The sequence below is a fragment of the Pogoniulus pusillus genome, chromosome 12, assembly GCF_015220805.1.
Source record: "Pogoniulus pusillus isolate bPogPus1 chromosome 12, bPogPus1.pri, whole genome shotgun sequence".
Classification (NCBI taxonomy): Eukaryota; Metazoa; Chordata; class Aves; order Piciformes; family Lybiidae; genus Pogoniulus; species Pogoniulus pusillus.
In genome coordinates, this window is record NC_087275.1 from 25,933,190 (window position 1) to 25,960,627 (window position 27,438).

General features: G+C 42.0%; 1 protein-coding gene and 1 long non-coding RNA gene across 3 annotated transcripts; one reads left to right on the plus strand and one right to left on the minus strand.

Moving 5' to 3' along the window:
- Window positions 1-27,438, plus strand: TMEM47 (transmembrane protein 47). Of its 2 annotated transcripts, XM_064151945.1 has the most exons (3): window positions 6-437; window positions 17,930-18,070; window positions 23,583-27,438. In XM_064151945.1, the coding sequence occupies exons 1-3, from the start codon at window positions 212-214 to the stop codon at window positions 23,759-23,761; spliced, it is 546 nt and encodes a 181-aa protein (XP_064008015.1). In that variant the 5' UTR covers window positions 6-211; the 3' UTR covers window positions 23,762-27,438. The 2 variants fall into 2 exon arrangements, with proteins under 2 accessions (XP_064008016.1, XP_064008015.1); XM_064151946.1 differs by lacking the exons at window positions 17,930-18,070; window positions 23,583-27,438 and adding an exon at window positions 1,190-1,604 and having other exon boundaries at window positions 1-437.
- LOC135180020 (uncharacterized) lies at window positions 6,542-8,407 on the minus strand. Its single transcript, XR_010304248.1, has 2 exons — window positions 8,328-8,407; window positions 6,542-6,875 (listed from the first exon to the last, which is right to left on the minus strand). It is a non-coding gene; the product is annotated as an uncharacterized LOC135180020 (long non-coding RNA).

A 27,438-nucleotide genomic window follows, 5' to 3' on the forward strand; every position in this document is an offset into this window, starting at 1 on the left:
TGCTGCACCTGATACACCGGGGCGGGAGTGTGGCGAAGGAAGGAGGGAGTGGCGCTGCCCATCGCTTGCGAAAGCCTCTCCCTACCGTTAGTCAGCGCTGGTCTCGCTATTTCTCTTTCCTCCCGCCCCTTCTGTGCGGTGCTGGGCTGTCGTTCCTGTTCCCCTCGGGGCCGGCGGCAGCGCGTCCTCCTCCTCCTTTCCCCCGAGCCCCATGGCTTCGGCTGGCAGCGGCATGGAGGAGGTGCGCGTCTCGGTGTTGACCCCGCTGAAGCTGGTGGGACTGGTGTGCATCTTCCTGGCGCTGTGCCTGGACCTGGGAGCCGTGCTGAGCCCCGCCTGGGTGACGGCGGACCACCAGTACTACCTGTCCCTCTGGGAGTCCTGTCGCAAGCCCGGCAACTTGGACAGCTGGCTCTGCGAGTCGACGCTGCACAGCGGTGAGATACGGCTGCCCCAAGGCTTGCCCCAGCCCCCTCCGGCTCCGCTGTCCCCCGCCGGCGACACTCTTGTCGCGCAGCAGCGCAGCCTGGCCCCGGGCGCTTCGGGGCTTTCTGCCTCCCCCCCCCCAGCATGGACTGCCTCCCGCTCCCCTGGCCGCACCCTGGGCACTGAGATTTAGCCGCCTCCCCCGTGCCCTGGGTGCCCCGCCACCATTCCCTGAGCCGCCTCTCCTTCATCCCTGTCTTCTCCGGTGCTGTGTCCCGGGGCCAGCCCCTCCAGCCCTCAGCAGTGCCTGGGGCGCCGCCTTGCAACCTCTCGCTGCCCCTCCGGGCTCCCCGCTTGGCCGCCCCCCGCCTAGCTCCGGCGGCCGCCGCCGGCAAAAGTCCTTGGCACCTTTGTTCTCCCGCCCTCCGCCACCCTTCCTGTTCCCGAGCCGCTCCATCCTCACCCTTCTCTCTGTCTTCTCGATCCCGGCGCTTGCCCTCCCCAGGCTGCGCGTCCCCGACCCCGCACCTCGCTGCCTGGCGCGTTGGGTGACAGCAGTCGCTGTCAGTAGCGTGTGTTGGAGGGGGGGTGCACCGAGAGTCCGTGCTCGACTCGTCCCTCTGCGAGATCATCTAGGGTGCAGGAGGGACGTGAGCTTGGTTTCTGTGAGCGAAGTGGGTGCCTGACTGCTTGTCTCACTGGACTGTGTTTTCACAAGCGATCTGGGGCTTGGACTAGTTTTGACTATTTTTCCTTATGGCAGTTGTTCTCACTCAGAAACTGTTGGGGATCAAGTATCTTTTAGTGACTCCCCTACTGCTCCGACCTCATCTCCCGAAGTCACTAGTCTTGGAAAGTTGGGGCTTTCTAACCCAAGACTGGTTGTTACTTTGTCCCGAAAGAGGACGCCTGGACTCTGACTCTCTCCATCCCCCGGGTGTGCTTGTGTGTGCCTTTTCTCCAGCGGGCACCGATCTTCGCATCGTCTTTCATACTCATTTGCCTTCAAGCCATGCTCCCTGTGTCGGTTTCTCGATGTTCATCTGTTCTTCAGCTCCCTAGGTCTTTGATCATAGATTTATTTTTTTAAATGCAGTACTTAAACAGGTTGTGAATGATACGAGTGAGCTGACTGCTGAATAAAAATTCTTTTGTAGTACCATAATTGGTTCGATTTTCATGGTTTGCCTTATTTACTTTATGCCTGATATTAACTTCTGGAGTTTCAGTAGAAACACTGACAAATGAAGCCAGATTCATTCCCCTCCTGCCTGGCCCTTGTTTTCATCCCCATTCCTGTCCTTCACACATACAAATGCAGACACATGGATGCTTTACTAAGTCATCCATTTGGTTGAGTAAATGGTAGACGGACAAGATGCTTTTTTGGGAGGGAAGGCAGGGGGCTGGCTGTAGATACTTTCTTTTTATCTCACTTCTCTGAAGCCCTTCTGTAGATTCTGGAAAATAACAGATCTCTGCTTGAGTAGAAATTGCACAGATTCCCTTGTTGCTGTGTTCTTCCCCTCCAACCCCCTGGCATTGTGTGTAATAATATTTGCAAGTTTGCATGCTGTTTGGGGTTTTGTTTTAAATCAGTAATGCCAAAACGAATTACAGAGAGATGTCCGTTTCAATCAGTTACCAGGGTATCTACACGAAGTTGGGAGAGCTTTCTTTTCCTTCCCCCGTATAAATGGAAATTTATGTAGGAATGTCAGCTTCTGCGTGTCTCCTTAGCAACGTGAATCCTTTGCCCCTTCTCCCTGTCTCCTGAAATAGTATCCCCATGATTGCAGAAAGACTTTTCAAAGAGCTTGAATGAAAACCTGCTTCAAATCCCCCCTTCACCACCCCACCCCCCCCTTTACACACGCTTTATTGGGCTCCCCTCCTCAATCCATTTCCCCAAGACGCATGCGTGTATACACACAGAAGTGAGAAAAGCAGGACAGCTTATGGAACAGCATAAAAGGACACTAATCTCTATCTTTATTGGTCACCTGTCTGTTTGTGGGAAGGTGGAAGATGAATGAGTGAGGATGGATAGGAATGAAATGTAGTTTTATTGGTTGCTGTGTGTTGAGATTTTGTCCCGTCCTTGTGTTCTATGCTGTGCAGAAATTCATGCGTGTCCACTGTAATAAAAGTTCCTTGATTGAGCTTTACTTATTTTGCTCAGCTGCTTTCCAGTCTAGGGGAGCCACGTTTCACAAGCTGCTGGGGGAGAAATGAATGATTGTGTTATTTGAGGCAACTGGAATAAAGCCTTCATATTCCCCATGTTTTGCACACAATGCTGCACTCTGAGGAGACCTGAAATTTGAGAAACTGTACTGTGCTTTCTTTGCCTTTTGCTAGTCTGTTACTGTTCCTATTAAAGTCAATAAGAAGGCTTCCAGTAAGTTCACCAGGTTGGATTTGGCTCGTATTTGAGACCATTTTGTATGCTTGCCTTAATATTTAAAGTGCACTTTCCTCCCACATTGAGAATGTAGCAAGTGGTGTATTTCTGAGATAGTGGAGAGCTCCTACAGAGAGAGCTCACACAGGGAAAGCTCTTTTAGCTTGATACCAGTGCAAACAGCTTTGGAGCTAGCTAGCTGTGAAAAGCAGTAGCACACACAGGAAAAAGGCATCTTCACCTCTGTTTTTAGGAGATTTACTTGATCATCCCTTGAAGGAGAGCACCTCAAGTGGCACCATCAAGGGCAAGCTCACGCTAGAAGCTGCTAAAGCATATTCGAGGTTTAATTAAAAATCTTTGTTGTAATTAGATATAGGACCCCTGACTGCTATCAAAAGGGCAATTTAGTAGTGGAGAGCAGAAGGAAAACATAGTGAGCATGATTACATCGTCTGGTACAGCCGGAAATAATCCCTGTGTTTTCCTTGAGCGTTGCTACTGCTTATGTCCTTACATTCATTCATTTACTGTTTTGAGGGCTCTTTTTTTTTTTATATATGTATATAGCCTGCAGGCAATCCTTTGCTCTCATACTGCTTTTAAAGTTGTGTCAGTACTTCACAATATTTATTGGTAGCTCAAGTATGTAAAATAATGAGTCAAAATAATGTTTGAAATCTGAAGATTACAAATACCTCATTTTGCTTTCTGAGGCTTTAGAGTCTATGTAAGTTACCTGTTAAGTTGTTTTTTTCCCTGTAACTGTAGGAGCTAGCAAGATATTCTTGCATATCCCTCATCTTCCTCTTCCCTTGATGAAATTCTAGAATTCCTATTAATTGCAACTTCAGGAGCTGAAAAACTATTAAAGTTGCCAGTATGAAAAGCTTTGAGGTAAAATATGGAGATCTTGCAATGCTGCTTTACAGTTTCACCAGCTGTCTGGGCATAAAATTATTATCTATGATCAAAGCTTAACTGGGATAATGCACAAGTTGTCTTTAAGTCAGCTGTATTTTAAATTCATGTGCTAAACTGAAAAAAAAACCCTCCACAGCTTACAGGGTTTGGAGTGTTCTTTTAGTGTCTTAATTTTTTTTTTTAGCCTTCATTTGAAGTGGATCATGCCTAATTTGTGATGATTCATTTACAGATTTATCAAGAGTTATGGGTTGTGTATGAATATTTATTTCTGTCACGGAATCTTCCTAAAATTACATGCTAGTGTACTTGTAGCTGTACAGAGAGTTGTTTTCTGCCTTCAAGAATTAATAGTAGTCAATTTGAATTTGTACCATAGGCTGCAGCCATTATAGTTCTTTATATTAGAGATCCTGGAAGGACAGATGCACAAATAGGATGTGAGACGTAAATGGCTCACTAGAGTCTGAAGTGCAGGAAAACATTGTGTATTTTGGTTTCAATGCATGTATATACTACTTGTAGAAAACAATCCCTCCCTTGCAGCATTTCAGTTTACTGTGGAAACAGTGTATATAAAATCATGTTTGGGTGGTTTCATATTGATGGACTGCATTCATTCTCATGGAGCCATGAATGGCTTCTTACTTTACAACCCTGTATATTTGTTTATGCAGCACTCAGTTTTCTTTAAGCATACCATACTCCTCAAGAACTGCCTGTAAATGTTTGAAAGACAAAACATTCTCAAGGAAGTAAGTAAAACAGGGTCTCTGTATGTGTTTGAGCAGCCACAAACCATGAAGGTAAGCTTAACTTACAGCATAGTGCAGTAAAACAACTTGGATCTAGTTTGGTGCTTATAATTCTGTTCTAATTTGTTCTTTAAAAAAAGCATCAGGGGCTGCTCATTTAGTAGTGCTTGAAGGAGTTTAACCTTAATTATACATTAGATGCAGATATCTGAATTGACATGGCTCAATAGTCTTGGATGGTATCTGCTTGTTTAGAATCTAAGGAGTTGTTCCAAGAGGAAATTGCTAACTCAGAAGCGGCTTCCTCATGAGAAGATCTGGATCATTGCTCAGAGTTGATGTTGACAATATTTGTAAAATGCCCAGCAAGGCTGATGGTTTCTATAAAATAACATAAGAAGAACAAATGTAATTTTACTGAGCCTGAAGAAAGTGGCTTGTACAATGTAAAGAGGAATTAATCAAACATTCCTTCTGGTTTTGGAAACTAGTCTGCCTTTTGCATATTACTCCTTTTAATAATCATCCCAAACACTTCATCTGAAGGTGGACATAAAATCAAAAGCCACACTACTTCAAACTCAGCATCTAAGACCCTGAGCAAGCTGATTTAGCTTTGAAGTTGTGTCTGACTTGAAGATTGGCCCTGCTTTCCATGGGGAGCTGACCTCCAGAGGTTCTTAGCCATCTAAATTATTCTGTGAGTCTGTGATGACTGATGGTCTATTTATGCTTGATGTCTGCCTGACTCTTTCAACACTTTCAAAATGCTTTGAATTTGCTACCCCTCACAGTTGCCCCAGATAGAATATTTTCAGGTGTGCTTCCTATTTTACAAATGGACCAGTTACTGTATCCTCAAGATGCCCCAAGCCGTATTCTGGGTGAGAAGCAGATCTAAGACTACTGTTTTAGCATGATGTGGGATACCATTTCGGCCACCCACCTCCAACCAGCTAAAAGATATAGTTACACAACATGTTTGTATGTAATACATGAAGTTTATGTGAGTTTACATGATCAGGTCAAGAGCACCATACACCTTATCACTGATGATACTCTTAAAAAAAACATAAATGAAGGAAGACTTCTAGACTTAGTGGGTTATTGTTACTGCTGTCATTTATTGCACTTTTAAAATCAGTAGTGTATCCTGTTGCTTTAAGACTTGTTAAAGAAAAAAGTCTTGCACCAATAAGTTAAAATGTTCCTTGTGTTAGGGATAATATAAGTGGTCTAAAGATTTGATGAGTTATTATATTTAGAATCGTAGAGAGAGTAATCTTGCCTCTGTTACTGTTTGATGGCCAGAGATGACCACACAGGATTCAAAATAAGAAGCAGCAGGTGGGATGAAGTCTATTCAGCTACATTGCTTTATATATTTTAGCTTAACTTGTTCCAGTTGTGTAATATAAAAGCCACCCTTTTGATGGGAAGTACTTCTCGAACTATTTTAAATGCTAATTGTTTTTTTTTCTCAAGGAACAACAGAATGAGTTTTGAAAATTGCAAAAGATTGCCAGTTTGCTTGAAGAACATTGGTAACTGTGGGAAATAATTGCACTGCTGTTCCAGTGCAAAGCGTACTTCTTCCTTCTTCAGATTGCTAAAATGTAGTAGTACATTATGTAGGAGAGGTCAGAAAAGGCGATCTTGACTTGAAAAGCTTGCATAACACATCTCCCACACCTCTCTCCTAATGGCATAATTCTAAGACTTCCAGGGTTTGGGGAGGTTCTTGGAGTTGTGTGTGTGTGTTTTGGTTTGGTTTGCCTTTTTTGGTTGCTTTTGTTTTCTAATCGAATGAATGAGTATCCACTAATTAAAATGGCATAGTAGCCAGCTAATCTCAGAAGAATGCCATGTATCCAGTGGAAGAAATTCCTGAGCACATGCTGTCCTGTTCTGAATGAATGATAGATTACATTTTTGTTGTGTGATGCTGTGTTTGTCTTGAAGTCCTCTGTTGGCAAAAGTGATGTGCAGTGCATGTTGCCTTTAAATAATAAAGTTAAGATCTAAGTGATGGCACCATTTAACTCTTTATTTGAAGATGTACTGCATTTAAGGAATGGAAGCTTTCATCTTCTGGAGAGATGTGTATCAGTGGGCAGATGAGCAAGCACCTGCTGTTTCAAGTTGTTCATACATCTGTAGCTTTCTCTACTCCCTTGGGCATAGTTGTCTTGCAAAATCTGTCTCCTTTGCACAACAGTAGAGTTGCTTACCATATTTTTATTGCTTCTGCTGTTCAGTGTGATCTCCTGTAGAGAAGGGAATTAAAACTTGTGGTGGTGTTGAAGCATGCAGGAAGTTTGAGTCTAGCAGTCTCAGGGTCACACATAGTCTGATGAGCATGGTAGCTGAAATGGAGATGTCAGACAGATTAATGTAGCCTGTGGTTTATGCAAAACTGCTGTAAAGACCATCCTGAGAAACAGATAATTTCTGATTTGTGTGCTGCTTGCCACTCTGGGAGCCAGACTGTCTGCTGCATGGTGAGTGGCTTCACTGGGTAGAAGGCAGGGTGGCTGTTTGCCATTGAAAGGTGAGTGGAATCTGTACAATGGCTACCTAATTATTTTCCCAACCTAGCAAGCATGCCCTTCCCATGCTGAGGAGGGTTGGTGGAAGAGCACCTTCTGCCTGGAGCAACCTGCTGCTGAGCTATTGCCCTGCCTAGAATGGAGCCAGCCTTCTCCTCTTTAATCATGATTATCTTGCTATGGGGAAAAGGAAAACCATGGGAAGAAGCCCAAGTGAGAAAGGTGCAACTCTTTAGGAGATTGTTAAGGACTTTTTTTGACCAAAGGCAAGAGCACACTGGGTTGTGGCTGCCTTATAGTAGCAGTCAGTGTGTTTATTTTTCAGCGGAAAGGTGTGTAAATAGCACCAGAAAGTTGTAAGGGATCACTTAGGTAAGAGGCACTTCAAAGGAAGACTCAGATTTAGATTCCTTCATAGATATTTGTTCGCAGACTCCACAGATCTCATGATTCTCTTTTTCCAGCTTGAGTGGATCTAGCAGATGGAAGAGGAGAGCAGTTTCAGTACCCTAGTGGTTTAAGAAATTATTCTGGGAAATGTCAGCAGAGGTTCAAGTCTGGAACCAGAGCTGGGAAGCAAAGACCTGAAAGGCCCCCTAGACCCTGGTATACTGCAGCTAAAGAGGTGCTGAAAGGCCTGCTGTAAGGTATTCCTAGAGCTGTCCTGTCTCCAAGCTGAACAGACCCAACTTGCTCAGCCTGTCCTCATAGAAGAGGTGCTCCAGCCCTCTAATCATCTTTGTGGCCCTTTGGATGCTCTTCAACAGATCCATGTCCTCCATGTGTTGGGGACTCCAGAGCTGGATGCAGCCCTCCAGGTAGGGTCTCACCAGAGCAGAGCCGAGTGGCAGAATCACCTCTCTTGACCTTCTAGCCACATTAATGACATGCTTGGCTTTTGGGTCTGCCACTGCATGTCGCTGGATTAAATCAAGTGCTTTCAGATTGCTTCCGGTGCAAACCACTCGATGATGCTATGGTGCATCATCACCCAGCACCTCCAAGTCCTCTGCAGGGCTGCTCTCAATCCACTCATCACCCATCCTGTACTTGTGCTTGGGATTTACCCCTACCCAGAGGCAGGACTTTGCACTTTGCCTTGTTGCACTTCATCATACAGGCACCTTGTACAGTAACTGGAAAGCAAATGATGCTTTGTTGTGTAGCCTCTGAAATGTCCTTTGGAGACACTTAAGGTTTTTGACATCCAGCAATTTCTGCATGGGGGTTATCAAACATCTGGTGAATCAGAGCTGCTGTTAAACCCACCTGTCTTGTGCAGCTTGAGTTGTTGAGGGCATTGTCCCATTTACTGCTCTGTGTGGATGAAGAACCAGGTTCTTAGGGAACAGCTCAGTAAGCAAATTTCCTGCTGAAGAAAAAGGCACAAAATAATTATGTCTCTTCTACAAACAGCCTTTATTTTAACATGTCTGTGACCTCACAGAGTTATTTCATGTGTTCAAATTTCTAGCTTTCAGAAGAAAGAGTTTTGAGTTCTGTCTTGAGAAAATAATGCATTCAGCCACAGCTGGCTGGTTCCCATAGCTTCAGTGGTGCTTTCAAAAGTGATGTGGAAGATACACAGACAAATCATTTTCATACTTAAAATCTTCTTCTCAGTCCATAACATGAAAACATAAAAGGCAGAGTTTATCTGCCCAGCAGCTATTAGCAATAACCATACTATAGAAACTGACAATGAGCAGAAAAATACATGTTTATTGCCATTCTTGCACAAGGCTTCACTGTGGACATCTGTAGCTAGAGCAACTTACTGGAGATTTGGTATGGAACCTGCCTGAAAGTGCTTCTCACTGCAGTGTACTGAGGTGTACCCTGCAGAGTTAAAAAACCCTCTATTTGTGGTGCTGGCTGTACAAGGGTGGAGGAGTATGGGCCAAGTAACACGGGCTCATCCTGAGCAAAATTCATCTGAACATGTCCTTAGAAACCACCATTTTTGTTCCCAGGTCAGGTTACAAAGGATTGACTTCTCCATGGAATAATTTTATGTGAGATCACAGAATCATAGAATCCACCAGGTTGGAAGAGACCTCCAAGATCATCCAGCCCAACCTAGCATCCAACCCTAGCCAGTCAACTAGACCATGGCACTAAGTGCCTCATCCAGGCTTTGCTTGAACACCTTCAGGGATGGTGACTCCACCACCTCCCTGGGCAGCCAATGGCAAATCACTCTTTTCAGCGAAGAACTTCCTCTTAATGGCCACTGCAGTACTTGCTTTACCTGAGTATTTCCATTGAATTTAATGGAACTTGGCCTTCCTGTGGCTCTGGACATGCTGAAGAAGAGCAATTGACTGTGTGACAAATGCACTTTTAGAAACTGCCTTTTTGGTTTTGTATAATCACTCTGCTTTTTAAACTTGTGTTGGTTATTTGGTGACTAAGTTGATGAATGTTGATGAACTTAGAAATAGTTTTGAATATGAAGCAATTAGGAATCTCTGGCTATCTTATTTATCTTAGCTGATTGTTGTGACATTGAGTAGGTTATATTTAATTTGTTATGCGTGGGTGCCTCAGCTTTCCATGCTTTGCTTGACATGTTCTTCAGAATTCATTATTCTTGCATTTAAATGCTTATATTATAATTTCTAATAATATTTATTGGATGCATGTTAGGTGAAAGCTTTGCAATAAATCAGAAAAAAAACTTAACCTAAGGGCAGCATTGAGTTTTATTCACTTACCAGTGATTTGTTTAATACTAAGAGATCAGTCATTACTTTTCATCATAGAACAGCTACATGCATTTACTTCACCCTCTATGAGGAGAGGATGTGAAAAAACTTTGCATAGAACAAAGGAGTAGTGCTTGTGCAGCCCAGGTAACAACTGTGTCCTGGTCTGCATCAAGAGCAGCAGGGCAAGGGAGGGGACTCTCTACCTTTACTCTGCTCTCATCAGACTCCACCTGGAGTACTCTGTACTGTTCTGAAGCCCTAAACACAAGAATGACATCAAACTGTTGGAGTGAGTCCAGAGGAGGGCCACAAAGATGAGGGCTTGGAGCAGCTCTGCTATGAGGACAGGCTATGAGAGTTGGGCTCTTCAGCCTGTAGAAGAGAAGGCTTTGAGGAGACCTTGTAGTAGCCTTCCAGTATCTGAAGGGGGCCTACAGGAAGGCTGAGGAGGGACTATTGACAAGGTCTTGTAATGACAGGACAAGGAGTAATGGGTTTAAACTGGCAGAGGGGAGATTTAAACTAGAGGTTAGGAAGAAATTCTTTACAGTGAGAGTGGTGGAAAAGGTTGCCCAGGGAGGTTGTGGCTGCTCCTTCCCTGGAAGTGTTCAAGGCCAGGTTAGATGAGGCCTTGAGTGACCTGCTCTAATGCAAGGTGTCCCTGCCTAAGGCAGCAGGTTGGAGCTGGATGATCTTTGTGATCCCTTCCAACTTAAACCACTCTATGATTCTGTGATTGTTTCTTAAGAGATGTCCACCACTTCTTTTACTGTATGTGATGGTTTGAAGCTGATACTTTAGCCTAGTTCTTAATTATAAACAAGAATAGGAACATTCTGGAGACATTTGAGTAAAAGTTAAATAAAGTAAGAGTTTGGATACAGAAGGAAAATAATAGATAGGTTCTATCATTCCATGGGATCATTTATTAGTATATAGTTTACTGCACAAACTGTTCTTGTCTCCTTTTTCTCTTCTTCACTCTGGCTGCTGCTGACTGGTGCTTTTGCATGGCTTTGCTGACCTTGGCTGAGATTCTTGTTATGGCTAAGCAGCAGGGCTCTCTCTCTGAGGGGAGAGCTATTCACATTTCCCTTTTCCAGGGAGGTGTGAACCAGTACAGGGGGATCCTTGTGGGTTTTTTTTTTCTGAATTGTAAATACATACAAATATATTTTGGGCTATTCATTGCGTTTTATGCTTCTAGAATTTAGTTTGCTTTTGTAAACATAACTTTCTTTTTGCTTCCAAAGTTCTTAGTTTATTTGATATTTACTCCCAGGGGCAAATTCCAAATTGTTGGAGTCTAAATCCAACCCACAATACTGTAGAGTCCCATGTAGGTGAAGTTTAATGTGGGGGAAGCTTTCTAAAACCATGAAATCTATGACAGTGCAAGCTAGCCCCTGGTGTTGCCTTTTTTATGTGTGAAAAGATTAGGTAGTTATTAAACATTTCAGAACTTTGAGATGTTTTCTCCTTTCATGACTCTTCCTGATTTTATCCTAGTACTGAAGTATTATTTTTCCCAAGAAATAGAGCTGATAGAGCTGCTCTTAATTAAAAATGAATGCACAGCTTAAAGCCTTAGGTCGTTTCATTTCGGGGGCGAAAGAAGAGAGAGGAGTCACACATTTCAGTGTGCAATTAACACTGTTCTTCCGTATCATTAATAAACAGGCAGAGTTTCCACAGGCCACTGAGACCATGATGCCCTTACAAAAGGCACTGAGGTTTATATGATATATTAATTGAAAGGAAACATCATTGTCATGGTTTAGGGGGTTGGTTTGTTGTGATTTTTCGGGGTTGTGTGATTTGTGTGGATTTTGTGGATTTTTTGCCATTTCATAGAATCATAGAATGAACCAGGTTGGAAGAGACCTCCAAGATCATCTAGGCCAACCTAGCACCCAGCCCTATCCAATCAACTAGACCATGGCACTAAGTGCCTCATCCAGGCTTTTCTTGAACACCTCCAGGGATGGTGACTCCACCACCTCCCTGTGCAGCCCATTCCAATGCCAATCACTCTCTCTGGCAACAACTTCCTCCTAACATCCAGCCTGAACTTCCTTTGGCACAACTTGAGACTGTGTCCCCTTGTTCTATTGGTGGTTGCCTGAGAGAAGAGACCAACCCCCACCTGGCTACAACCTCCCTGGTTGAGGGTTCTGTTGGGTTTTTTGGTGGGGGGGTTGGGTTGGTTTGTTGTGATTTTTGTTTGAAACTGAAGATGGTAATTTTGATTGATTTTATCCCATATGTGTTTTTGAAGTACATAGTAAGTATCTAAGCTCATATTTATATGGAAGTCCAAAGATCAAAATCCATATCCCAAAACTAATAGTCAGATTGTTATAAGAAGATCTATGCAAGCACTCTATCATCACAGTCAGAACTGCAGTATGTATTTCTCGTGCTTATAGATGTTGTGATGCTCCTTGTGCAGTACAAAAACAGGCTTAGAATTTCACACCTAAACCCAGCGCACATTAAGGGAGTCTTTTACTAAGAAATCTCTCAACAAGGGGACACAGTCTCAAGTTGTGCCAGGCTGGATATTAGGAAGAAGTTCTTCACAGAGAGAGTGATTTCCCATTGGAATGGGCTGCCCAAGGAGGTGGTGGAGGCACCGTCCCTGGGGGTCTTCAAAAAAAGCCTGGCTGAGGCACTTAGTGCCATGGTCTGGTTGATTGGTTAGGTGCCTGGGTGCTAGGTTGGCCTGGATGATCTTGGAGGTCTCTTCCAACCTGGTTGATTCTATGATTCTATGATTCTATGATTCAAGTTGCTTAATAATCATCACAAATGTGTCAATTTGGGCTGGGCTTTATTTTTTTTGATAGGGTGGCACTATTGGTGTAACTCTTAACATTGCTATAATGGTGAAGCACTGGAAAAGTCTAAAGCTGTGCTTTCGATTGACTGCAGTTACAAACGAAACAACTCACTTGGAGCATGACTGTGAGATGAGAATGCTTTTTAAAATCTAAAGCGATTTGTGGGAGTGAAATTTTACCAGTTCTGAACATTTTTCTTAGTGGCTGTGTTTTGTAAATAACCTGTAGTGATGTAGAGTGTGAAATGTCGTTGTGTATTCCTGAAGCGTAACCAAATTGCACTTTGAATCCAGGAAAGTAATCATTGTTATCTACAAGTTCCTGTTTTGCTCATGTTTATACATGTTTCTATCTCTGTGAGAACAAGCAGTCCCTCTGAGCTACCCAGGCTCCTGAGCTGGGTGTAGGAACTTGCAGGGTTGGTGCGTGCTTAGAAATGGTGCAGGCTTATTTTGGTTTATGATGTGTGCGGTCTCTGTACCAGCAACGCTGTGTAACTGCTGTTCCCGTTTGGATGCTATGTGCTACAAATCACACCTGGGCACTCTGAGGACTAAGAGAGTTTAACTGTGGAAAACTCTGCTGTGTGTGGTTATATTGTTGTGCCTATCTAACTTAACAGAGTGTTCTTTCAGAGACAGTTATTCCACTTTCTTTTGGATGTTTCTTTTCTTTTGTAAAGTCCAGTGGCCTGGACTTTTTTTCTTGAAAAAGTAATTACTGTTAAGTGGAAGGTCCATACAGAAGATTCTATTTCCTTAATCCAACATAAGCTTTATTTTGTCACCAGATCAAATGGCTTTCAGGATTGAAAGTTAAGGTTTTTCTCAGATGACAAGGAGATTTAAACATGTAGTTTCCATGGTAATAGAGGCAATATAGGAAAATTCAGTCTAGTATTCCTTGTGCACTAATGTCTGACCTTCATGATATTCTTTAACCAGCATCCCTCTCAGCAGCAGCTGGCAGCAGTGTATGCTCCTGTGAATGGAGGCTGGAGCAGAAATAAAGAGGCAATTCCAGACACTGTGGCTCAGAACACACCCTTCAGCACCTAATCCCTCAGCTAGCAGTAAGGAACATTAAAAGCCTCCCTTTTGTCCTACAGTCCACATTACTGAGTAGGTTTTCTTTTCCAAGAAATTAATTTTGTTTGATTAAGTCAGTTCTTTTTTCAGTTGGAAGTGTAGGTGTCTTCTAACAGTCATTTGTCCTTTTACCTCCCACATCAGTACTACAATAAGGTGGTTTGTTTATTTTTCAACCTTTCCAAAATTCATAGATATATCTGTCTTAGAAGCTGAACCTCAGACTCATAACCTCACACTTATATCACCTTTTCCTTAGTTATTTTCACTTATTTGGTGATTTTGCCAATGTTTTGGAAAACAGTAGAATATTGGGGTTTTTTTATTCCCTGTGTAATTGCTGCTCCAGTGTTGCACACCTTTTGTTTGCCATTTAGACTTTGCTGTCTGAATGCTGTGAATCATAGAATCATAGAATCAATGAGGTTGGAAGAGACCTCCAAGATCATCCAGTCCAACCTAGCACCCAGCCCTAGCCAGTCAACTAAACCATGGCACCAAGTGCCTCATCCAGGCTTTTCTTGAACACCTCCAGGGACGGTGCTTCCACCACCTCCCTGGGCAGCCCATTCCAATGCCAATCACTCTCTCTGGCAACAACTTCCTCCTAACATCCAGCCTATACTCCCCCTGGCACAACTTGAGACTGTGTCCCCTTGTTCTGGTGCTGGTTGCCTGGGAGAAGAGATTAACCCCCACCTGGCTGCAACCTCCCTTCAGGTAGTAGTAGACAGCAATGAGGTCACCCCTGAGCCTCCTCTTCTCCAGGCTAAACAACCCTTAGCTCCCTCAGCCTCTCCTTATAGGTTTTGTGAAGATAATATTTACTCATTTATTTCTAGTGGCTTCCAGAAATCTTAGCTTCTGAGTTTTCACATCTGACACTTTGATATTATCCATCAATTTTGTATGGATTTGTGTGTCTCATCTTTGTATCTGCCTAATTTTCTAGTAACAAGGATTCTTGTCATTATTTTCCAACAGTGGTCCATTTTGATTGTTTATTTCTGTATATTATATTTGTAATGCACTCTGATAGACTGGATGTGAGGAGGAAGTTCTTGCCAGAGAGAGTGATTGGCATTGGAATGGGCTGCCCAGGGAGGTGGTGGAGTCACCATCCCTTGAGGTGTTCAAGAAAAGCCTGGATGAGGCACTTAGTGCCATGGTCTAGTTGATTGGCTAGGGCTGGGTGCTAGGTTGGACTGGATGATCTTGGAGGCCTCTTCCAACCTGGTTGATTCTGTGATATGGGAAGAATGCTTTCTAAATCATCAGTCCACCAGCCACTTAGTGCTTCTGAGGATCATGTCAACATTAAAAGCCACTCTTGACAGCATTCCCATCCATAACTAAAATTGTATTTCTATCCCAGTAATAGCAGAACAACAGGCCACACAGCAAACTGGGTGTTAGAGATTGCATACTGACAGGAGGAGAATGAGGGATTGTTCCCATCCTTGGAGTTTGGTTCTGTAAGAAAATGAGGAGTGAAATAGCTTGGAAGGAGGTCGAGTACTGAGTAATTGAAGTATTAGTAAACAACATGCCTGAGTTTCTAAAAGAAATTAGTGTGTACTTGCACAAACAAGCCTTTAAATAACTTCCTTCTTCAGCAGTGCTTTTATAGATCTTCTGTTCACCACCTTCTTTTAATCTCCTTCATTCTTTTACATGGAATATAGGAAGGCTTTCTGGTGAGAATAGCTGCCAGCCTTCCCTTCCCAAACCCCACAGATGTGCTGTTGGTATCTTCAGCAGATTAGGTCCCTTTTGAATCTGGGGGTACTTGTAAAAAAAACTATGCTTTTGCTCTTTTCAAGAAGAGAATGTGGATTTTTGTTGTTGTTCTTACTAAAATGATTTTAATGTAGCCACGTTAATTTGGGATATTTGTTTTAATTTATATGATGCATTTTGACACTGTTCTGCATACTGTCTGAGGGGTGTTATTTTCGAAGTAAGGAGAGATGCATTTCATCCCAGCAGATGATTTTTGGTCGTCTTTGTTGACCTGCTAGATAGCAGTGATAATCAGTGATCTGGTTCTTTTTAGAATAGAATAGAATAGATTTAACCAGGTTGGAAGAGACCTCCAAGATCATCCAGTCCAACCTATCCCCCAGCCCTATCCAGTCGACTAGACCATGGCACTAAGTGCCTCATCCAGGCTTTTCTTGAACACCTCCAGGGACGGTGACTCCACCACCTCCCTGGGCAGCCCATTCCAATGTCAAATCACTCTCTCTGGGAAGAACTTCTTCCTAACATCCAGCCTATACTTCCCCAGGCACAACTTGAGACTGTGTCCCCTTGTTCTGTTGCTGGTTGTCTGGGAGAAGAGGCCACCCCCACCTGGCTACCACCTCCCTTCAGGTAGTTGTAGGCAGTTTTCTTGATGCCTGTTACTGGAGAGAGGCATGGTTGCTGATGACAACAAGCTGTGTGGTGCTGTGCACTCACTTGAGGGAAGGGATGCAATCCGGAAGGTGGTCTTGACAGGCTCAAAAAGTGGGACAATGACAACTGTGTGAGGTTTAACAAATCAAAGTTCAGGGTCCTGTCGTTTGGGTTGGGCCAGTCCCAAACACAAATGCAGGCTGGGTGCAGAGTGGGTTGAGAGTAACTCTGAAGAAAGAGACTTGGATGTGTTGATTGATCAAGAAGCTCAACATGAACTGGCAGTGAGCTTATGCAGCCCAGAAGGCAAATTGTATCCTAGGTTGCATCAAGAGGAATGTGGCCAGCAGAACAAGAGAGGTGATTCTACCTCTGTACTCTGCTCTTGTGAGACACCACCTTGAATACTGTGCCCAATTCTGATGCCTCTGTCACAAGAAGGACACAGAGATGTTGGAGCGAGTCCAGAGGAGTGCCACAAAGATGATCCAAGGGCTGGAATGCTGTGAAGATAGGCTGAGGGAGCTGGGGTTGTTCAGCCTGGAGAAGACTCCAGGGGGACCTTATAGCTGCTTTCCAGTACTTGAAGGGATCCTACAGGAAGGCTGGAGAGGGACTTTTCAGAAGGGTGTCCTTCACCAGGACAAGAAGGAATGGTTCTAAGCTGAAGGAGAGTAGGTTTAGACTGGAGTTTAGGAAGAAGTTCATCAGTTTGGGAGCTATGGGTCTCTGGAATAGGCTACTCAAGGAAGCTGAGGATACCTCTTCTCTGGAGGTGTTTAAGGCCATGCTGGATGAGGCCTTGAGCAGCCAAGTCTAGTTGAGAGGCATCCTTGCCCAGGGCAGGGAAGTCGGAGTAGATGATATCTCTAATGGGCCTTCCAGCCTAAGCCATCCTATGATTCTGTGATGGTCTTGCAAAGAAGAGATGGCACAAAACCCTTGCCATTCTGCAGTTGTACAGAGGCTCTTAAGTTGGATGTTGTATAGGCCTATGATAGCCACCAGCTTGCAGAAAGATTTTGGTTTCTGTAACTTACATGCAAGGATATTGTTTATAACTGTGTCCACTATGCATAAAAATAACTAGAAAACACACTGGGCCAAATCCAGAAGTTGCTTTTGGGGGAGAAAAGAAAAAGTGATCTTTTCAGATAACTTGACATTTTCAACTGGATTTCATATTTTACTTGATGTATGTCTTATGATCATTGCTGCCTCTATAAAGGCTGACTTCCATGGTTTGGCTTTTTCCTAGTGTTGAGTTTATTTATTTAATTATTTAGCTGCCCCTTTGAGCATCTTCTTCCTTTTTACCTTTTGTTTTATTATTCATATTATGTGGCCCGGGTTCTTCCCAAGGGATGAGTGTATGTGATAAGCCTCCACGAATTTCCCTTCCTATGTCATCCTAATCAGCTGAAGCAGAGGTTTGGCTTTCACTCTCATCTGTGAGAAACTTAACATGGACTGAGAGGCAGCTAACACATGCTGGCTACTCTTGACCCAGCTGCAGTCTCTCATGCTAAACTGGAAAAAAAAAAAAAAAACAAACAGAGGACCAAATTATTCAGTCTTATTTGAGCCAAAGTCCCAACGAGGCCAACTAAGGTTGCAGCAGTTTGTTCCCGAGTTGCATCTGTTGTATAAAGGTGTTTCAGTAATTGGAAGGAAAGAAATCCAAAGCATGCTTGTTTATTTACCTGAGCCTCAATGCAGTCTCTGTTCAGTCTCTGTTCCTCATGTTCTGCTGTTTCTGTCAGGCCTATGGGCTTATATTACTGCAACTGTATTAATTTTTTTCCCCTCTGCTCTTTTTTCCCTCCCAGACTGGCAGATAGCTACTCTTGCTTTGCTGTTGGGTGGTGCTGCCATTATTCTTATAGCTTTCCTGGTTGGGTTGATCTCCATCTGCGTGGGATCTCGGAGGCGGTTCTACAGACCGGTTGCAGTCATGCTCTTTGCTGCAGGTAAGCAGATTACTGGTACCACTATGAAAATTTCATGAGAGCAGCTTCACTTTTGTGAAGGCAGGTGTACCTTGTTCTGCATACTAATTCAGAGGCATTTGGTTTACTTCTGTGTTACCTCTGGTAAGGTTTCTCAGCGCGCTGGTTCTGCCTGACAGTGCCACTTTTGGCAGTTACACTGTTACTGCTTCATAAGCAATTACTTATTTGCTTTACATTTATTGTTTCATGAAGTCCATGCAGAGGTGGGGAGACTACAGAGGATAGATCTCACAGTACCAATTTTTAATCTGTGGCTTTGTGCTGCTCAGTGTCCTCATTTTTATTCTTCATGCAAAGCCATTTCTGTAATTTTAATGTTCTTCCCTTTACAGCTTTAAAAATCAGGAAAATTAATGCCCAAATATGAACCCTTGAAGCTCTATGTGTGAAAACTAATAAGATTATCTTGCAAGGTGTTTATATATACCCCTGTGCCATGAGGAATTAATTTCATTGTATCAGCCTGCATACTTAGTTATTAATTTAACAAGCTGTCACAGTGTAGTCCCTGTCTGCTTTTAAAAACATGAAAATGGAACAGTTTATATAAACTATCTCAAAATCTTAAGGGAGACCTATGAATCCAAATCGTCTGTAAGACTGATCCACTGAGCTGTAATTACAATATCAAATCATCTCCTTTTGTACATTCTGGTGCTTTGAGGCTTAGTCAGCATGGATGTTTCTGTCTCTCCTGAGATTCACCAAGGCTGGTTTGCCTTCATCCTGTCACTCATAACCTGCACTGGAGCCAGCAGCTTAAGCCCCTTCTGATAGCCCATAACGAAGAGGATGACAGGACCTAGTCTTTGGGATGTATTAAAAAAGAACCAAAGCAAAAGCATGTACCAGGCTATGAAAAGATAAGGGCGCAGAATTTGTATTCAGCAATGAAACAAAGCTCCGGGGAAGGCTCCTGCTGCCCCCTGCTGTTAACACTACCTTAGCTGAGCCTCAGCTCTCCAAGATGCACTTCTCTTTGCTCAAGACACTTTGGTAGGTTGGATTTAATTTGCTGTTAGGAAATGGGTGCAATCTAGGATCAGATCAGAGTTCCTCAGCAGAAGTCGTTTCTTGTTGTTCTCTGTGTTGCTTTGCTTGCTTGGTTAAATAGAAAAAGGCACTAGTGCCATCATTTTAAAATCTTGTTTGCATTCTGAGGCTATGAAGCAATCTGGGCAGTTAACTTTGAAGGAAACAGGATTTTTTTATTTGGCATTTGACTTAAGTTCTCATAACCTTGTGTAGTAACTTAGTAATTGTTCAGCCATAAGCTGCCATATTGCTCAGGTAGTTTATACTTAAGTTTGTAGTGGAGAAAAAAAACCAACCAAGAAACCACTTTCTTCAAGGAAAAAAAATCCCCAAATCCTGCTGTTTGTCTTAGAGCTTAGTGTGTTCTCTTCTGCATAAAATTAGTTCTAGTCTTTACTACAAAAGGTTGAGGTTAGAGAGGTTTAATGCTTGCTTACATCAAAAAGGAAAATATAATGGTCCTTTAAGGCTTGAGTGGTGTTCAGCTCTTTCCTTTGCCCCTGTGTGTGTGTGTGTATGTGCATTTTAAATAGCCATGACCTGAAGCTGATAAGAAGATGAGAGATGATGAGGCCAAGGTTACCTTGCCCTGTTCTTCTTCATTATCTGGAAAATCTAAGGAGAATCCTTTTAGGATTTGACACTGACATCATTAGTGTAATTTCCTACAGATTTTGTCTTTCGTATCAGCTATTTTTAGAGTTGAATACAGGCTGGCATTTCTTGAAAGAGTTATGGAAAGAATTCCCTACTGAAGAGTGGAAGGTTAAGATTGCAGTACAGTGGAGTTCATGCCTTATGCAGCTGTCCATGGATTCAAAGCATCTCATGTGAATTTCACAGATCTTTTAGGGTAAACCCTGGCCCCAGCTGTGACTCTGCTGGCAGGACTAAACATTCTGTATGGCTGCGCTTAGGATCTACCAGCTGCCTCTGGAGGAAGGACACAGGTTGCATTGCCTGGACACATTTAATGATCTGCATGAGTGTCACGTAGGAAGCACAACTTTGTGGGAGAAAGGACAAAATGTAAAAGTGGTTCCAGGCACTTTAAAGAGTTGGCTTCAGGCAATTTTTTTTATTATTTCTAGCTTTGATTTTTATTTTTTTCCCCTTTTGTAGTTAGTTTCCTTCCTTCCTTCCTTCCTTCCTTCCTTCCTTCCTTCCTTCCTTCCTTCCTTCCTTCCTTCCTTCCTTCCTTCCTTCCTTCCTTCCTTCCTTCCTTCCTTCTGCCTTTATTTCTCTCTTTTTTCTCAGCCTCAGATTTCAGTTAGTAACTCTTTAGGTAAGGAATAAGATGGACTGACTAGGACTGGAAGAGCTAGAAGACATGAGAAAGCAAAGGGACCAAAAACAAATTCAACTTAGGTACTGAGAGTAAACCAGCAAGTGATGAGCAGATGTGTGTTTAAAATACAGTCAGCATTCCGTAATGGGAGAGGACCAGCAATACCTCAGGTAGTGTGAAAATGTGGAGTATACAGAGAGGGAGTTGCAGGAGAAGCACTTGTGTGGAGGCTCATTCAGCTCTTCCCAGAGTTTTTTGGTCTAGCCAAGGTCGCTAGCTTAGGTACTTCCTGGAGTATCTTAGCGCTGATGAACCGAACTGGCCCTGGCATCCTCAAAGTTTCCAGGGATCGAGTTGAGACTAACCACCCTATAATTCAGTGAGTTTTTCACTTCTAGCATTTTAAAAATGGACACATTAACCTTTTCCAAGTCATCCCAGTATCTCCTGATCAGTGTGATTTCATTTTTTATCTGACCAGCTCTTTCATCACCCTTTGGTCAAACTCATCTGCCTCCGTAGATGTGGGTGCAACTCTTATGTCATCCCTAACCTAATCCACCACTGCTGACACTGTCCCAGATCACATCACTTTTCTTTCCTACAGGAGAAAACTAGCACATTGAAGAAAGGTAGTGCACACACTTCCCATAAGCAAATCAATGTAGCATGGAGTTCTTTTAATTCATTGGAAGCAGATTAGTAGTTGCAAGCATTGTTTTTAACATCTTTTAGGGTCATTCTGGTAATTAGCTGTTTCCACTGGCTAGTTGCTGCCAGGACTTTTTATGACTTTTACAGTAGTGTAGTTGGGCCAGTAGTGGCAAAAGCAAGAGCCCTCACTATAAAAATGACTAAGATACCTGTTGTGGATGTTGCTGCTTTAGAAACAGGTTTCTCTTCCAAAAGAATCACTTTTTTGTTTGTTTTGACAAGTCCAATCTGCAGATTAAAATTCATCGTACTTCATGTGTTGGATTGAGTGAAGATGGAAACCTTCCTTAGCTGGCGTTTGACACACAGAGCTGATTCTGTGTTGACTCAGCAGAGATTCTTCATCTGGCAGTTCAGGAAGCCACTAAAAATTTTGCTTATTTCCATTCATTTTAGGAAATCCTTTTTGACTTTGAATGGTCTTAAAGATGTGTCTGAAAGCTGAGCATATGTTCAGGTGGGTTTAGGTATAGTGATGCTCTCATTATACAGCATTGGAATGCATAATCTCTTCATAAAAGTAGGTGCGTCCCCTAGTGTACCCTGTCAAAATTTCTCCATATTTTATGAGCTGGCAGGCAAAAAAAAAAGTGATATTAAAATGGAATAACACAAATGTAATACTTCAATAACTTCAGGATTAAAAAAATCCTGTGGATTTTGGTCTCCACACTAGAAAATCCACTGTCCAAAATATTATTCAGGCTGTCAGTCTCAAGTAAGGCTCCAAAGACTTCTGTATGCTGAGAGTAGAGCCGTGAAATACTCAGTGAGTGTTTTGTGAAGTGTTACCACTGAGGGTGTAATGAACATTGGAAATCATCTCCCCATACCAGTCCCATCCAGAGGGCAGGCAAGCATTAGACTCCAGGCCTAAGATGCCAGTTTGGAAACACCGAAGAGCATATGTGGGAATAAAAAGGCAAATGATGGATTTTGAGTGTGTGCGAGCTCAAGCAGGAGGAGAAGATAATTAATCTTATTTTACTTACCTATAATTTCTAAAGTGTAATTTCAGATGTGCTTCTGTACTCCAAAGTAGTGTTCCTGTTATCTACTGGCATTTTAAACTGACTCTGGCTTTGGAACAGTTCTCTAAACTGTGTTCATTCTTTATACAATACCTAATAAACTAAAAAATAACCCAGTGTTGAAGAAAGCTGTTATGGCATTATATTGTGTGCCAGCAAACTCCCATCAGGTATATTTCAGACCTGCAAATGCTTAAGCACATGCTTAAAATTAGCTATATGAGTGTGCCAATCCTGCCTGTAATCCAAGGGCTGGGGCAGTTTGCAGAGAGACATCCATAAAAATTCCCTGTGTTAGATGCTGGGAGGGAGCATTGTGAAAAGACTCCATCATATATATATCAGGTCCAAAAAGGATGTTTTGTACATTCCTGTGATACTTAGTCTTTTGTGGGTGGCAGAACTAAAGGCCTGAAGAATCACTACATCTTGCAGCTCATTGTCTTTGAGTATAGTTTTCACCTGCTTACCTTGGAAACTATTCTCCCAGTTTTCTGTTAGCATTGTGCCTGAATTTAAAAGCAAACAGATGAAACAGACTCTTCTTGTGAAACTGGTGTTCTTCATCTCTGCATTTTCCTTTTCAGACTTGTTGCATGTGGGTTTGTTTTTTTTTATGTAGTACAATAATTAACAGGTTTGCTGAATTCTACTGCAGACCTGAGGATCAAGCTGTTATTGGAGAGGGGGCTGTAAAAAGTAATGATTTTAAAGCTCTTTTACTGCCTTGGATTTGAGCTGCTTTATTAGATTTCTATCATCAAGCATTTCTGATCCACGCCCTAACTTTGTAACATGAGGCAATGCTTTGCTGGCTGGAAGTTTAGTGACTGATGAGATTTTAGATATTCTGTGGTATTCGTGTAACAGTATCATTAATTCTAATTACAGTACACAGTTTTGTGAAATATTAATTCAGAGAGCATCTCCTGAACATAAATATTATTATCACCTACTACAATGAATTATTTCTAGGCTAAGTAAACTAATTCTGAGCTATTGCTCAGTGTTTTTTAATACTTGTTTCTTGTTTTGACTTAAGAGCAAGTGATCTTAGTGAATTTTTTTTTTGGTATTGAAAGAATGATGACTGCAAAGTAAAACACAGAGGAGAAAACAGAATTAGGAATGGATTGATTTCACTGTTTGCTTCTGAAGGATCATTGTTATACCATAGCATGTAACATTTGTTCCTCAAGAAGGCAATGTGGAGGAACTTCTCTATTCTCTGTGAATGAAATGAAGGTGATATTTTTTTCAAAAAGAGCAGTACTTACAAGGTAAAAATGCACCAAAAGCCTTTTAAAGGTGAATGTGAGTTATGTGATGTTTTCCTTGTTTTATGGAAATGAATGAAGGCTGCTTCTGACATTTGGCTGTTTGGGTTTTTTTTCTCTTTCAGTCGTCCTTCAAGTGTGCAGCTTAGTCCTTTACCCAATCAAGTTCATCGAAACGGTCAGCTTGAAAATATATCATGAGTTCAACTGGGGCTATGGCCTGGCCTGGGGTGCAACTATATTTTCATTTGGGGGTGCCATTCTTTATTGCCTGAACCCTAAGAACTATGAAGACTATTACTAGAATAACTCAATGAAAACTACACTAGCAAAAGGATTGCCCCATCTTTTCTAACTCACCGTTTTTTTAGGACACTTGTGGAGCACCAAACAGTCTGCTCTCTCGATAAAATAGCCTTTGCCTTTTGGGTGTGAACACTGTAACCAGCTTTTACAACCATTCAAAAAGAACTGCAGACACTAGGATTGCTGATCTTACATAGGCAGATGCTGCAAGCTGCTGATACATAAGCTTCATTTTTCCTGACAACAAGCAAGAGGATCTACGTGACTGCGATCGTTGTGAGAAAACTAGTTGGAATGAGAGTGCAATGCCAGCATCTGCTGTTGCCTTCAGGGGGGCAGCTGGGATAGGCTCCATTTAGAAGTTTCCCTGTATCATAGAGGATTCAGATGGCTGATAAGCAGGTAGAGGCATCCTGTACAGTAGGCTGTGTTGGCCCCTTGTTACTTGCTTAAAAAATGGAATTAGTTGCAAGTGACTGTGCTGAGGGCAGTGAATGTAACTGGTTAATGACTTCTCTAATATATTCATTCAACAGTCTTCTGGGAGAGTAATAATAATTAAAAAAAATAAAAGCAAGGTACCAACCACACAAGATTTCATGAATTGATAATTTGCTTCAGTGTGCCAGCTGTGGCAGATTGTTGAAGGAAGTCCAAAGCAGGAGACACGTGCTTCAGACTGTTTAGTTGGAAGGTGTCTCAGCAGTGAGTGTCGTGCTGGTAGGTTGGAGATAAGAGGGAGCAGAAATAGACTGATCTGTCCCTGAGACATCTAAAGTGTATGAATGAATTGCAGGTGTCCTGAGTACCCATTTAAACTTCTCAGTGCCATCATGAAAATAACAAATCTGGAACAACTTCAGTTCTGTTTTTCGGAGGTATTTGTGAGTAAAAATGAATATGTAATACAAATATAAATGCAGAGGGAGAGAGGTGATCCATCTTAAAATGGTAATAGGAGCTGTGATGCAGTGGTTAAAATGCTAACTTTGTCTACATTTTTGAAAGTCTCTAACTGGTGTCCCCAATTTTGGTTGGTGTTACAAAATCAACATAAACCAGTTTGTCTTCTGTATATGCTCTTGTACAGACTCTGTGTTATGGGAAATGCTTTAAAGTTCACATCAAGTTAAGACAGACCTGGACAAAACAACTCCTTGTTATTCCATGTGTAATCTAGTACTTACTAAACATTCTTTTCTGAGGCTATTGCAAAGAAAAAACTGCCATGCTAAAAAAAAATAACATCTAGTCAGACTGTGAGCATCTCTGATCATCAAGAGCACAACTGAGACCCCATCATGTCCCTACTAAAACATTAACACTTCAGGAGGTAATCTGATCTCTTGTTTTTAAAAGCTGAGTTTATAATGGACTGCTTGATGATTCTGTGCACCTAATTTCTCCTTGCCTAGTATGTTTCCCACTTAAAGCATCCAGAGACTGTATCCATAAACCCCAAGATAATAGCTCTCACATGAATTTAATCTGCATCACCTTTATTTTTGTTTACTATTTGCTTCTTTGGATATCTTCAATTAATTGTGAACATATTTTTATACAATTCTAATCTCTAGAAATACCTATTTTTTTTAATGGAGAAAATTAAAGTTATATTCTATGCTAACCTGTGCAAAGGCAAATATGCTAGGGTTGCACATCCACCTCTACACAAGTGGTTTTGCTTGTTACATGGACAAGACTGCTAAATTACTCAATGTTAAGAGCAAATCTACAGTGTTAGTGCTTGTGCTGCTGTTTGCAGGGCACAGAGGTTCTGCAATAGCTGTGGAACCACAGGGCTGCCTTTAGGAGGTTGTTGTGAAAGGATTGCTGATGTATGGAGATAGTTTATTAAAGAACTCTGCAGCTCTCTGGTGTTAAATCTTCCCTACTGTGGCAAAATGTTCTGTTTCAGCAGTCTTTCCAAGACCAGTGGTGACTGGTTAGATTAGATGCAGCAAAAAGATAGCTCGACTTGGAAGGGATTGTATGGCAGAGAACCAAAACGATGGGAGGAAAAATTATATCCTCTTGTTTCACAGGCACCAGAGAGCATTTGTAACTGTGTGGGACTTCTTTTCTCTTGAGACTGACTTAAGGCAGATATTCAGTGTATCTTCAGTGTATCTTTCTGAACAGCTGTGTAGCTCTGCTTTTATTTAGCAGCATGGAAAACACTTTAGTTTGGCATGGGAATTAGGTTAATGTAGAGAAGCCCACTGTGAGAAGTTGTCTGTACCTTTCTAGGAGGGCGGTGTTTTGGTGCTGACGTTGCGTGGCACTTTGCCTGTGCTGACAAGAAGGTACAGTGCTGAACCTGTATCATGTCCACTACTTTATCGGATCCATTGTTTTCTTTATGTAGAGTTTGAGTGAAAACAACTGTCAGGCCTAAGGCATATGCACATTAGTGGCATGTGTGCCGAAAGTCACCTGGCTGTTAATATGGAAGGTATTCAGGCAAAACATTCATCAACACAAATGCCTAAAGACAAAATTCTTCATCGAGTCAGAGATCTGGTTTTCAATCTCAACACCTACTTTTCCTCTTGAAGGCAGCAAAGTGTATGAGGACTCATCTCTCACGCTCCTCAGGTCCTTTGTGTTTGTGCATCTACTATTATGGGTTCATGTACCTACCTTTAGCTTATGTTGCTACTGTCATTTCTCTCCTCCCACCCCTCCTTACCATGCCAATTTTGGCAAGCATTTTGTTCCCCAGCACTGAACTAAAAGTAGCTACAACATTATACTGATCTTGCATTCTTTCTAGCCACAAATCTGTGTCTTCAGTGTACGTATGACAAATCAATCATTTTGTACGCAGCGCTTGTGTCATGTCACGCTTATTTCAGTTGTTTGCCTTTATTTCACTGGCAGGATGATTCTCACAATAAATCCATTGTCTTTTTTTCTTCCAAATACATATGAATAAATATATATATATATATAAATATATCTCAAACTTGCAAGCAGGGCTAGTTATTTGTATTTTTTAAGCTTAAAGTATACCGTCCGGTGCTGACAAGTACCTAGCACCTCTTCTGAAGTTCTTGCACAACTCTGTTTAGCTTTTGTAAATTAAAAGAGAAACAAAACAACTATAGAGAGACCTACGTGTTTGAAACATAAATGATATATATGGATTAGCATGTAACTGTATATTATTAAACATGCAATGAACTGACTGGTAAGTGAAGTCTAATGGTTAGCAATGTAATTTATTCAGACTGTATTTTTGTACAGCGCAGTGCACACTAACCTATTGCCTCCGTGTCCTCTATAATGCCTAAAACTGTGCCTAGAAATTTCATTTCTGTCTTGAAAGGAAAAAGAAAAAAAAAAAACACCAAAAAAAAGAAAGACAACTAAATGCTTCATGTTGTTGATGGCATTGTTTTTTCTGATGTTGTTCTTTATTTATTTGGGGGGAAGTGTGTGGTATTGTTTATTAAACAAATCCATCAAACCACGGTTTGTTCTAAATGGTCGTTGGTAGCAGGGAAAGACTCGTTTGTTTGTTTGGGGTTGGGGTTTTTTTTTGTGTGTTATCAAAACTTTTTGAGTTTGGAGTTTTAATACCATTTCTGCATTTCACAGTTTTTGTAGCTGACATAAAGTTTTATGTGAAAAAGTAACTGAAATAAAAAAGAAATTGTTACAGTAAGCAAA